At 30.7% G+C, this 13,600-nt stretch overlaps 1 protein-coding gene across 16 annotated transcripts in view; it reads right to left on the bottom strand.

Moving 5' to 3' along the window:
• The window catches only part of LOC102677825 (collagen alpha-2(IX) chain-like), a 342,768-nt gene that overhangs the window by 54,585 nt on the left and 274,583 nt on the right, over positions 1-13,600 (bottom strand). For 10 of the 16 annotated variants that reach the window (XM_006624995.2, XM_006624997.2, XM_006625000.2 and 7 more), the window contains one exon: positions 7,918-7,989. The exons of 2 other annotated variants lie outside the window; for them this stretch is intronic. In XM_006624995.2, the coding sequence (XP_006625058.1) occupies positions 7,918-7,989 (72 nt within the window). Of the gene's footprint in view, positions 1-7,917; positions 8,250-8,639; positions 9,385-13,102; positions 13,481-13,600 lie in introns of those variants that run through there. 4 more of the 16 variants (XM_031514822.1, XM_031514821.1, XM_031514824.1 and 1 more) reach the window with 4 other exon arrangements.

Raw genomic sequence — 13,600 nt, 5'->3', positions numbered from 1 at the left:
TATTATTATTATTATTGTTATTATTATTATTATTATTATTATTATTATTATTATTATTATTATAGGTGTTAGATATGTGATATATAATTGAATATACGTATTGTTTAAAAATACCATTGTAATTTATGAAATCTTAATTCCATTCTTTTCTTTTCTCATTGGAATAATTTTCATACAATTTACAATTATTTTAAACAAGCAACTTTAGATTTAAATTCACTCAAATAATTCAAGATAGTTATATATCAATTTGAACAAATATAATTCATCCTCTCTCTTAATTTATATACTCCATTATATTCGATTAATCCGAAGTATCGAAGTGTTAACTAAAACTCAAAGTGTTCAACCTTTTGCGAGTAAGCAATCATTAAATTGGTTCGCCCAATTTTAAACGATGCTTCTGCACGGTTGGTCATTGAAGTATCTACGTCGGAATCTCGAGAATTCGAATTTCTGCTTTAATCCGGAGAACCACTCGAATCGTGTTTTCCCTTAATTCGAATCCGTTCACGAGGATCCTTCGTTGTCACACCAATATTCTCCAGGTATTTCGCTTAATAGAACCCCCTAAACACGTCTCGTGCAAATAACCACCCTGAAAAACCTGCAATTCATCGTTTCGGACTACAAATAACTACAAATTAGAAAATTAGAATCCCGACGTTAATTTTCGTCAAAACGTTCGTTCAAAATTTTTATATTTTAAATTAAGAAACAGAATTTATAATACGATAATCTCATCATCATTTTATCGATCGAAGAAATTTTTTAAAATTCATAGAAATATGCACATATCCTCTCTTCCTCCCTGTGTGTTCATTATTCCATTATATTACAATAAAGACCCAGATTAACGCGATATTTTAATTTTAAACGCGGTAATTTATATTCAAACGGCCAGTGTTAATTTTCAATTTTATCACGATTTACAAAGTGATTACGCTAGACAGGAAATATACCAGGTTATATTTTAATCTATCCGTTGTATGCATTAAAATTAAGGATTCCTCCTCTTTTCCATTATCATATTTACGACATCGATGCGCGTCTAACATAAAAAAAGGCTATATATACAGGATATAACGTCTTTCAAGTTCGATGGTGTTCCTTAATGATCACGTGTCACGATGCCGTTATATATTCAGCCGGGCTCTTTACGTAATCGAGAGGCAAGCTGAGTAAACTTTAAGGCGGATCGCATGATTAACGGGCCGTTTCAAAGGCCACAAGATGGATATACGTGGAGCTTAGACGTTGAATCATAAGTCACAATTTGAGCCACATCAGGACCCGTAATTAGCGAAGAGTTCGTTTAACAGATTAGTATCGAAATACCGTCTTGGAACTTCGAACACCGCATATTAATTCCATCAGTATAATAAAAGAATTGAAAGAAATTAAATTACTTTTAATATATTATTAATAAAAAGGATATACGTAAGAAAGCGTGCAATTAAGATTGATTTACGTCGAATAACTTGTGATCTTTTGAATGAAAATGTATAAAAAAAATTTAAATTTTAGAAAAATGTATGATTAGCATTTGATTTTAACTTTTTAAAAAAATTCTGATATTTCCACCTTTTATAATTTTATCACGTTATTAAATAATTTAAAAAAACAGTGGAAATAAAATTTCCTTCTCTATAAGTTTCCGCTTATAAAATTTCATCAGTTACAAATTATCTATCTGAAATACAACATTTCTGTTTAAAAAAATCCTTGCTTCATTTGATAACTCTTCCATTGATTATTTTAATCGGATAAAATTTCGAGATAGTAAAAATGAAAGGATGAGATCGAAAATTATATACAACAATGAATATAATAATGGATGTATATATAATAAAAGAGAACTTGATATTTTTTTAATTCCACGAATTCATCAGCAAACATCAACGAGAAATCTCTTTTTTTTTTTTTTTGTAATTTCGTATTTCCCTTTCCCGTCACGTTTTTCAAACTTTCGTACCCAACTTTTTTCCCCTTCTTCTCGCGCACCCCCTCAATCTCTTCCGTTTACTGTTCGACTCCCCTGAGTACACACCGCGGTCGGAAACCGTTTAATGGAAATCGAATTACTGGAATTAAACTAGAAACAACTCTTTGCACTCCCTTTAGGAGCATTTCGGAGAAGAATAATGTATATTTTCCCGATTTCTCGATGGAAAAAACGTCGATCGACGATGAAATCTTCCTTTTTCCTCTTCGTTCCCTCTTTTGTTATTCTTCTCCCTCTCCTATCTCGCTCTTTGGAAGAATTGAGGAAGGAAACTTTTTAGTCCTGACTAGTTCGAAGCGTTTCCTCTTCGTCTGGCAAGATGGCAAGGTTCCTCTGATCTTCTTCAATGGGAACCCCTCTTTTCACAGGGCTCGTTCCTTTCATTCGATGTCATAGACTAACATTAATGAAGCGATCTCGATTTTGGTAGCAATTAGCGTTTGATTAAATACGATTTCCCGCTCGATTCTTGGATGATTTTTCTTCATTCACACTTTGCTCTTTTGATTGTTTATTAAGTTTCCTTTGTTTCCTTTGCCCTTTTTTTTTATTGGAGGATTTTTATTATATTTTTATTGAAGTTTTTGGATCTTTTCAGAGAAACAATTTTAATGGTAGAACTTTTTGTTTTTACTATAACAATTTATAGTGAATATTCAATAGTGTGAATAATTCGAAGTCTTATATTAATAAATGTTTCTTATTATTTTAAGATAGTTGCATTATTAAATCTATGATTAATTTCCTCTTTTCTTTTTTTTCTCATCTTCTATTCTATATTTTCGTTAACAATAGTTCAAATTCGTCATTAACATGAAATGTTGATTCGCAAAGAATATAAATTTCATCGTAAAAATATTACGAATAAAAAATTACAATATTACGATATTTATCCCTTCGAGTTAAATTTTCTTTTAAATCAATAGCGGATTGCATTAAAAAATCGAGATGACATTTTAAATTCCATTGAATATGTACTAATTCTTTTATTAAAGAACGTTCTCAATTTATCGCATTTCACATTCAATCCCGTTGCATTAGATGTAATATTTCATTCATATTTTATATAAATAATGGATAAATAATGCATTCAAAAGAAGGCATGGATAATTTTCAAATGAAATTTATCATATATATATATATAAAATGTTTTTATTAAATTTGTCCAATAATATATATGATTTTTGATGTTTTGTAAAAATGGCAATTAACAATCAAGTTGAAAATGTTATAAAAATCTTTTATCTTTTCTACCTATTTAATTTAATATTTTACTAATAAATAAAATTTTATTTATTATTATAATATTATTTCTTGTCCTGAAAACAAAATAAAATATTTAGATATTTTTATTTTATTTTTTGTGTTAATAAAAATAAAAGTTAGATGTTAGAATACAAAAGAAGAAAATAAATAAATTAAAAAAAAATTTTTAAATTTCAATTACATTCAAGTATTTATATTATCATTTAAATTAAAGTGCTACTTTAAAGTACTACCTTTGTTCTTTATTACGAATATATTATAATTATTCAACATTATTTATTTGTTCGTAAAAAAAAAAAAAACTAATTCATCTCATGTAACTTAAACTATTTCAATTTAACAATTGTTCACAAAACGATGATTAAAATTCTTCGACGTACGTTTCAACGAAAACTGGGAACCATTTTTACATGCATTTGCACAGATATTTGTAATGTGGCTCCGAAATGAAATTGCATCAAAAGCCATCAGAATTTCTGTGGCTCGAGTTGGCCTTCTTCAGAGGAAATGGTTATAATTTAACTTTTCTAAAAATTGCATGGGAACATGAGCTTATCAGAGATTTTTTCCCTAAATTACATTAAAAATATCTTAATATCTTAATATCTTAATTGAATAAAATTTATATTACACTCTCGTTCATACTTGATTTTACGTTATTCCCCTTTAATGATAAAATAGATGAAAAATAGATTGAAAAATAAAATTTTCGTTATTTTTCCTTCCTATATTTACAAAATTTTTCAATACGTTTCAGAGATTCTATGCTAAATTTATTCTAAACCGTTTTTTATTGTTGAATCCTAAACCACTCAGTCCATTTTATTTTTCGTCAAATAAGACTCTCAAACAAAATGCGAATTCCACCAATGGAAAAGCAATACAATATTATTAAAAAAAAAAAAACGGATTTAAAATAAAAATAAAAAATAAAAATTTCGCAAAATATTTCACAAAAGCCCTCTAAACGATTTCCTCGTTTCAGCAGCAACATTTTTAAGAGTTTCTCTGAAACGTCCAATGAGGATGACAAAAATAAAAAGTGTATTCACCTTTTAAAATGTTCGAATTGACAAACGAAAAACGAGATTGCGCCCATCCTTTGGTAAATTCGATAAACAAGTGACAACAGGCTATTTCATTTTATCGGCAATTTCCTGTTGCATTCGATTCCAACAACCCTGTTCGCAAATCATGGTGTCGCGTTCGAGCTGTCGTTATTACTTCTTATCAAGCGGATGTGTTAATGTAAACGTGGCCAACCGTGAAAACTGATGGCCGGTGAACGCTCTGGACCAAGCATAAATTCGAAATGACGTTAATTTTACCGTCTGATGCCGCGTCGCGATTATTTCATGACGTAATAACACGCTGTAACCATTGTTCCTGAATCAATTTAACCGTGTGAAAGAACGTCTCTTTCTATTCTCGTTCACAAATTGATTAAACAGACTTGAGATTTGAATAATTTGATCCGATTATTAATCCAATATCGATAATGAAAGGGAGAATCGTTTGTTAATCGTCAATGATCTCAATTTCTGCAAGCAATCTTTATATTGTTTATTCTTTTTCTTCTTTTTTTTTTCGATACTAGTTTCGATACTAGTTTTATTTCGTTTGTATTCATTATGTAATTATTAAGTATTAATTTTTATAGTGAAGACAGATTCGTTCTTTTACAATTAACTAAGTAAACGTTTATACATCTTTATTCTAAATTCTTTTCTTTTCAGGAAAATCTTGAAAAGTTAATGGAAACTTTAATCTTAATTCTTAGAAGCTATAATTAAGCACAGTAATTAAAACATGAAGATAATTACATTTTAAGATATACAAAAATATTTTTATGCAAATAATGTCCGTCCTATATTTCTCCCTCTTTTTTTTTTTTACATCATCGTTTACCAAACCATTAATACTTAATTACACGAATTATTCGTATAATTTTAAAATAATAAAATAATTCGCGTAGAAATTCTCATTTCAATAATTTCCCCTCGAATAAACGAATCCTCGAACAAATCGCGCAATCATCGATCCATCCTTCAAACTTTTGAACACGCGATCCTATATCTCACCACGATTATTTACTCGTTAATTAAGTAATTCACGTCAACGTTATTCTCCCGAAAAATGTTCATACACCATGTCACACGACGAGTCATGACGGACATTATCGCTATATATTCTCGTAAATACGAAACCAGTTTTCCAGCTGGGCTGTCCAATAATTATTTCGCGGTACGCGAATCCTCTACGAAATCGGTTATAATCGGTCGATAGGCGTGATACGAATCCATCCCCCCATCCCTCGAATTAATTACGACTGAAACGGGGTCGCGCTCGTCTCGCTTTTCGTCATATTTTGATTGAAGATTTCACGATCGCGCGCCATCGCCTCTTCTCTCGGCTTGACTGACGTTGACAAATTAAATAAATCGGCGATCGTATTGAAGCGTCACTCGCACGCGTCTTTGTTTCATCGGATTCCTTCTTTTTTTGCCCCTCTCCTCTCTCCCTTCTCGGTTAATTAGAGCAAGTGACGGGTGCGTTCGTTTTATTAAATCACTTTTATCGAGGAGGAAAAGGTTTCTTCTTTTATTTCACGGCGCGGTTTTGGATCTAGCGTTACGGGATCTGGGATTTGATTTTTCTTTTCTTTCTTTCTTTCTTTTATTCGTTTTTCTCGATCGAGATTGGAAGAGAATTGTCAGAGAGATTTGATGAGAAATGATCGAGAGTGATTAAATAATATTTTGGAAAATTGGAGAAAGATCGACTCGATTATTTATTATTTGTAAAAGATAATTTGGATAATTTTTTTAATGATTAATTAGAGAGGAATTTAAAAAAAAAAGTACTTAGTGAGAGATCAATCGGTTTCAATAATTCGTCAAATGTATCGAGTTAATTATTGCGCATACTTGAACGATGTTTCATTTTTAACGGTCTGTGCAAATCATTGATACCCATAAAATGCGTCAAGCCAATAATTTGCGCTTTGCATAAAATAATGCAAATATATGTATTTGGATAAATCACAACATAATGGAAGTTTAGTATCGTGATGCATTTAGTTGCACGTAATGTAATTAACAATCACGTATCAATAAATTCTGATTACAAAATATGTGTACAACTTTTTAAAAAAAATTCTATTTTTTAATCGATGAAATTCACAAACTTCTTTCTCAAAAATTTATTATATAATTATCGAAAATATATAAATAAAAAAAAGATCATTTCCAAACAAGTATCAATTGATTTTTCGGATTATGATACGATTCAATCAAGATCAACATCATACAGAAAATCGAAACTTGGAGGATCGAGATGATTCTACTTCGTTCCCTCATCCCACCTGTGCATATACGCACATCGATAGAGGCATTATTCCTGGAGAATGGTTGTGCTTGTGCCGCTTCATAAATCGCTCGATTTATCGTTGCTGACTCACCGGGATCCATCGATGCATCGCTGCCCCTTGGGGCTAGGCCCTATAGGGAAGCTTGGACAATTTTCTTGAACCTTTGATGAGTTTTTTTTTCTTTCTTTATAATTATTTCAGTTCTGTTATAATTATTTTAGAGGGGATAATTTTTTTTACAATGATTTCTGTCTTGGAAGATCATGGCATTGTTAAAATCATGAAGAGGAATTTTCTATTTTTCTTTTTTTTTAATTTTACTTTTGGTTATTTATTTTTGTGCTTATATTTATTTTTGTACTGTCAATTAATTTTTTTTTAAGTATTTTTGTTATGAAAAAAATTATGGGAATTTTTTTATTTTATTTTCTCGTTTTTAATTATCGATTCATTATTCGTCAATTTTAATTTAGGTAACGTTTCGTGTTATAAAAGAAATCATGGATTTTTATTATTTTTTTGTATCTCATATTTGATAACTATTTTGTGTCTATTTTCAATTTAAGAAATATTTCATATTGTGAATATCATAAAAAAGAATAATTTATTATTTTTTTTTGTTTTTCGAACATTTGTTTTTCCATTTTATATTAAATATTTGTCTGTCATTGTATTTTGTCTGGTGAATTTCAAATTAAATGAAATTTTGTATGATATATAATTTTATGTTATACCACGATATATAATAGGATTGTTAAAATGATGAAATATTAGTTCATGTGAAAATAGAGATAAATTAATTTAAATAGAAGTATAACTAAATATTTTCTTTATTCGTTTCAAATTATAGATCATTTATTAAAAAAAATGTTTTATAAAAATATTCAAGAAATGAATATAAAGTTGTTGAAATGAACATATTTACGACATTTAAAGCAGGATGAATCCATTTGCAACGACAGAAAATTACAAAAATTTTCCATCTGATGAAATTTGATTAACATGTCGACAAAATAGGAGATATGAGAGAGTAACTACTAATTTGCCTTTGTAATTCTTCATGCAAGCTTTTAGAGTATGAAAAAAAAAAAAATTAATACATATTTAAGATTCTGTAATTTTTAAAATACAAAAGTGCAAAAATTTAATGTTGATTAAGTTTCTCTGTCAAATCTCCAATAGTTACACCGAATAAATAAATTCAATTGATATTACTATCTCTATGATATATGCACTTAAAATCGTGATGCATTTAAAATTATAAGTATGTACTCACGTTAAAGTCGGCCGTGCATTTTACCAAATCCGCTGGATGTCCGGGATAGAGCTTCAAGGATTGCAGTAGACCCTTTAAATAAACAATCAGGAAATAGTAGACGATTGCACGGTACACATGATTCGTCATTTTTCTTCTCGAGTCTCGTTTTGCTCCACGTTCTCTCCACTGTTCACGACGAAATGCGATGGTCACAGTACTCGAAAACTTCACTTTGCAATTTAAAATACCGTGCTTTCGAAACAAATGCGAAAATTCGAACAAGCCTTGAATTTTTCGACAAACATTATTTCAATCTATAAAAAGATTAATCATTGCTTATTCTTTATTCACTATATTCATAAAAAAAAATATTCGTGAATAAAAATTCGTGTATTCAGTTTCAGTTTCAGATATATACATACATTCATTAAAAAATCTTAAAATTATTCAAAGATCATAATAGAAATTGCAAATAATTAAACTTTATGATTTTTTATAAAAGTATTTTATTAAAAATTAAAAATATCCTAAGATTTTTAACCCAATGACAGTCTAATATGTAAAAATATTTGTACTAAAAACATCAAATATCAAAAAATCCCACAATTCGAATGAAAAATATCTAAACATTACATTTTAACATTTTCCTCTCTTATTGAATGAGAAACTACTACTAAATTAACATCGTGTATTCAATAATTGTATTCAATCTAAAAACGACCTTTTTAAAAAGTTAGTACCATTAAAAGTATTGAACAAAATTCCTTAAATTACATACAAAAAAAGTGAATAAGAAAATCACTCTTCAACAAAACCTTCCGTCACACGTCAAAAACATCAAAAAGACAAACAATTCATCCGCATCATCTCCACTACACATCCATCCAATACACCTTCGAGATGTCAACTTATCTCCACCTAAGAAACTATCTACTCTTCCTTGCCCCATTTTAATGCAAATCGATCTCCAAGCCATGCATCAACAGAAACACGATGGAATCCTGAGCGACAACGGAATCCACTTCCTCCTTCCGCGGATAATACGCTTATCAATCGCGCGAATTCAATTCGAGGAGGCTATTTATCAACGCTGCGGAACAGGTAATCGCGAGAAAATACACAATATTTTTACGATAACGAATTCGGTCGGTTGATATGGATCTAACCGTACGAATAAACTCCCGCGTGTTCATCGATTTATTTCGCGACAAATCTGGATTATGCATCGCGTGCGAGAGAAAGAAAGAGAGAGAGAGAGAGTTCTGCGATCGTGTTAACGTTTACATCAGGATGTAAGCTCTTCGACACGGATCTGCAAATATTTTTCCACCGATAAACTCTGCATGCCTTTCTCGCGTCGAGTATAAATTTTCGTGGCGTGAAACGAGCAAATTAACATCGATTTTGCACGATGGTTCGATGAATTTCAAAGGAATGATGGCCCCGATTCGCATCATGAAAAATAACACTTTTTCGAAACGAAAGGAAAAATATTTACGCTGCTCTCTTTAAAGTTAAAAAAAAATCTTGCGCGATATAGGTGTTTAATTAATGTTTTGTCCCGCTTGGTTAAAAGTTTCTATTCCCTATCTTTTCTTTTTTTTTTTACTTTTTCAAGATTTTAAATTTTATGCAAAGTTACAAAGAGTCGTTTGCACGGATCTGGAATCAAGTTTAATTTGTTTCTCTTAACAAGAATATTTAAAAAAAAAAAAAAAGAAAAGTGATGAAAGTTGCAGTTTTTATGTATTTTGAAACTCTAGATAAAACATTTTACCAAGAAAGATAGAATTTCTGTGAATAAATTATTTCTATATTATTTATTCAAATTATTCAAATTATTTATATATAATAATATTTTCATAATGCTATGCCAATAACTTTGCTCATGACAAGATATTAATATATTTGTGATCATAGTTGATTGATTAAAATAAAAAGTGATGTCTAATGATAGAAAAATATTATTTGAAACTTATTTATTATATATGTATAAAATAAGTTTTGTTAAATGAAGCAAGAGATAGAATAGAATAAAGTTTTATCTTCGTCGTATCATCAATTTATTCTATTTGCAAATTTCAATTGCTCATAAATAAGTTTCAATTAATATTTTTATATATTTTTATATATTTTGTTCAACTTGAGAGAGTTGATTCTCCAAAAGTGTTTTACGAATATAAAAAAAAATATAAAGAAAAATAAAATGGTACAAAGAAAAGAATAAAACCTAATTTATTAGGAATAATTAATGTAAAAAGGGCAGCACGATTCAGCATTTCCACGACAATCTTTTTCGGATTGTAATTAATCGCCAACCCGGTGGTTTGACTAATAATTTGTCTGGAAAAAATTTCACGACTAACTTTTATGAGTTCTGAACGATTCGGTCTGTCTTTTCTTTCTTTCTGTTCTGGTTTGAAACTTTGATTGAAAGTTTCCCATCTACGAGGACAGTTTTTCTTTCACGATGTGAAAACGATCGAATAAATTCAAAAGTGACTTATCCTATCGCGTTTTTCTTTGAATTATCAGCTTTACCGATTTTTTGTTAATTCTTTTTTTTCCAAGAATAATTTACACTTAAAATACATTGATGATTGTAAAACATCTAAAAAAATAATCTTTTACAATCATCTTTTACAATTTGATATTTATTATTGTACAAAGAATGAAAAGTTAAATAATTCTAATTTTTTTACACGAAAAGATTAAGCAATAAATTAGCAATAATAGCAATAATTTCATATGATATTTCGTACAAAAAAAATTATATTTAAATCTCTTCCTATACTTCCCAATACTTTTTAACTATTACTACACCTTTTATTATTTCAGAAAAACATCAATTCAATTTTTCCAAAAATCAATAAAAAACGGAAGATCCTTCAAAATGTGTCATTTAAATAAAACACAAACAAAAAAGTGGAAAAACCAGAAAGTTATAACACTTATACAAATAACACCTATCACTGTTTCCAAATCGATCACGAGCCACCCCAAACTACCACCAATCCCTCCTCCCCATCTCATCCATCCGAATAAAACCCGAACAAACAAACAAACAAACCACTAAGTCTCCTCCAGCAAAAATTCAAGCACCAATCAAAATTTCCATCCTCCTTTTTAAACCACCCTCGAGTCCCCTCCCTTTTCTCCTCCATAATCACTATCGCGCGTAACAAATCTCCACGAGTCGCGGAATTATCGCGGATAGAACGTTGAGGAGGGGATGCAAAAAAACAGGAGCCGCGATTTATCCACGGTTGACAAACGAACACAGGACGGTTCGTTTGTCCGCGTGAAAAAAAAAAAAGGAAGCAAGCATCGATCATTGGGCAAGTGTTCGGCGGGGAGATCGATCGATCTTCCTAAATGGGGCACGCATCCCCCGTTTCTACGCTCTTCGCTCGTGAGCGCAAAGAGGTTTTTTTTCAGGTTGCTGCAGATTTTTTCCATCCCCCAACTCCCCTTCTGCGGATTTGCAATCCGATGGAAAAAGTCGTTCTCGCGCCGATTAAACCAAGACAAGGAGGGATGTTAATCGTGGATTAAGACACGATCGAGGGATTTTTCTTTTTTTTTTTAGGAAATTTAACACGGAACAGAGGAAAAACTTGGTAATTTTTAAAGTACCAAAATCCCTTTGGGAACTGTTAAACCCGTTTGAATGGGAATTAATTCCCCTCGAGATGAATTTTTATTGAGATTCCACGGTTGGAAGGTTTGGGCGTTGGTGAAGATGAGGAACTTTTTTTTCTTTTTTTGTTTCTTCCAATTTTGTATTGTTTCTTTTGTATTTTTTTTGTGGAAGAGATTATGAGATGGGTTCGTGACAGTCGTGAAACGTTAGATGATGGGTATTGGGAAGGAAATTAATTCTTCTTGATGGTTTTTTTTGTTTCTGATTTCTTTTTTCTGATAATGACGAAATGAAGGTGTTGCGAAAAGAAATTTGAGTTTAAGAAGAGGGTATGGAGAAGGGATGATTATAGTATTTGGAGGGAACGGTATGGTCGGTTTAAATGCCGGTAAATTGCGATGAAAGGAGATATTTGTGGAAATATCTGTGTATTAAGCGCGAATTTTAGAATTCATACGTGAACAGAGTGGTTTAATAATATTAATCCTCTTGAGTATCTCTATTATTTTTGAACTTACGAAAAAACTTAATTTATAATTGTTATATTCAAAGAGCAGAAATCTGAAATAATAATAACAATTTTCATTAAATTCTCTTTTAAATGAATAAAAAATATTTTATAATTATAATTTTTACCAATCAAAATTTCTTCAAATATTTCTAAAGATAATGAAAATGAAAATCCATCCAAAATCAAGCCTGTACAATTAATAATTATTAGTCGATAATCATATTTATTTATAACAAGCATTATCATTGAACGTACGAGAGATCAATTGATGAAATTGTTGTACTGCAACCATTTGATTTCGATTACGGCATTGATCGTGCATAGGATAGCCACAATTCAGCCAGCTCCTTGTTCTCGTATTGACTAATCGATACAACTATGTTGGAGTTGATTGTCGATCAAGATATGTTATTATGCCCAGCCTGCAACCGCAACTAAACGATCCTCGCATAATTTTATCGAATGACCTATAAGTACACTTCCGTTATTGAGAATTTTTGTGTTCCACTATACAAGATTAACCCATTACCTTGTTTTCCCCTCCCATTAAATTTATTTATCGATTATCATTTTCTTTAAATGGATTTACCTTTTCAATAATTTTATTCTAATTTATTTATCATTGATTAATATGAAAAAGAAAATCAACATTAAGATATTTTTAATCGTCTTCATTTTAATGAAACAATGCTCAAATTTGTTTCAATATTAATGTTTTTTGTTTTAATGTATAAAATATATGTTATTAGAGTTGATAAAATTTCCTGTTCAAAAGCAATTAATTGTAATAGAATACATTCGAAATTCCGTTGAGAATGTGACGTGATTATAGAAGAATTATCATATTCGTATTAATCCGTTAAAAACGAATGCTTGAAACCTTTAAAATAAACCATTTATTTTAGAAAATTATTCACAAAATCATATTACGATAAATAAGAAAAATTTTAATTCCAATAAACATAGATTAAAAGTACGTACAATATCACAAGTAACTCGAAGACCATAGAATTAAATCTCTCCCTTCTTCTAGAAAAAGATCAACATACCTATCTCTTCAAAGAAAGAAACGCCCGTAGTAACGAAATTTCATCGGGAAAAATCAGAAGCTTCGATTTCTCTCTTCCGAAACTCACAAATAAACGAAATTTCATTCCAACTACAAACACTCCTCGAGCCAGGACGCGAGATATTTCATCGAAAATCGACGAAGGAAATGGAGGGAGGAAGATTGGTGGCAGTAGATTTTCCCGTGGAGGAGGGAACGTGCTCTTGCGGAAAATCGCGGGCGAGAAGTTTGGTACGAGCGATGGAACGGTCAAGTTAACGGGCTAATCGGATGGAAAACGAGCACTTCCGGCCGCGTAGCGACCGATGGTTCCGTTCGAGGTGAACGCGGATGACTGTCCCGCCGCGGTAGACGCCACGAGACCCACCGGCGAAGAATAAAAGAGAGGGGAGAAGTGGTTCTGGTCCCGAAGCTTGTTTTACGGCCGGCGATTCTTGTAGAGGAAGCATCAACAAATAACACGTGCCGAGATGGTTTC

Source organism: Apis dorsata, unplaced genomic scaffold (assembly GCF_000469605.1).
Source record: "Apis dorsata unplaced genomic scaffold, Apis dorsata 1.3 scaffold_1204, whole genome shotgun sequence".
In the NCBI taxonomy this organism is placed as follows: domain Eukaryota; kingdom Metazoa; phylum Arthropoda; class Insecta; order Hymenoptera; family Apidae; genus Apis; species Apis dorsata.
The sequence above is the reverse complement of the archived record's forward strand: the minus strand, read 5'-3'. Positions and strand labels throughout refer to the sequence as shown.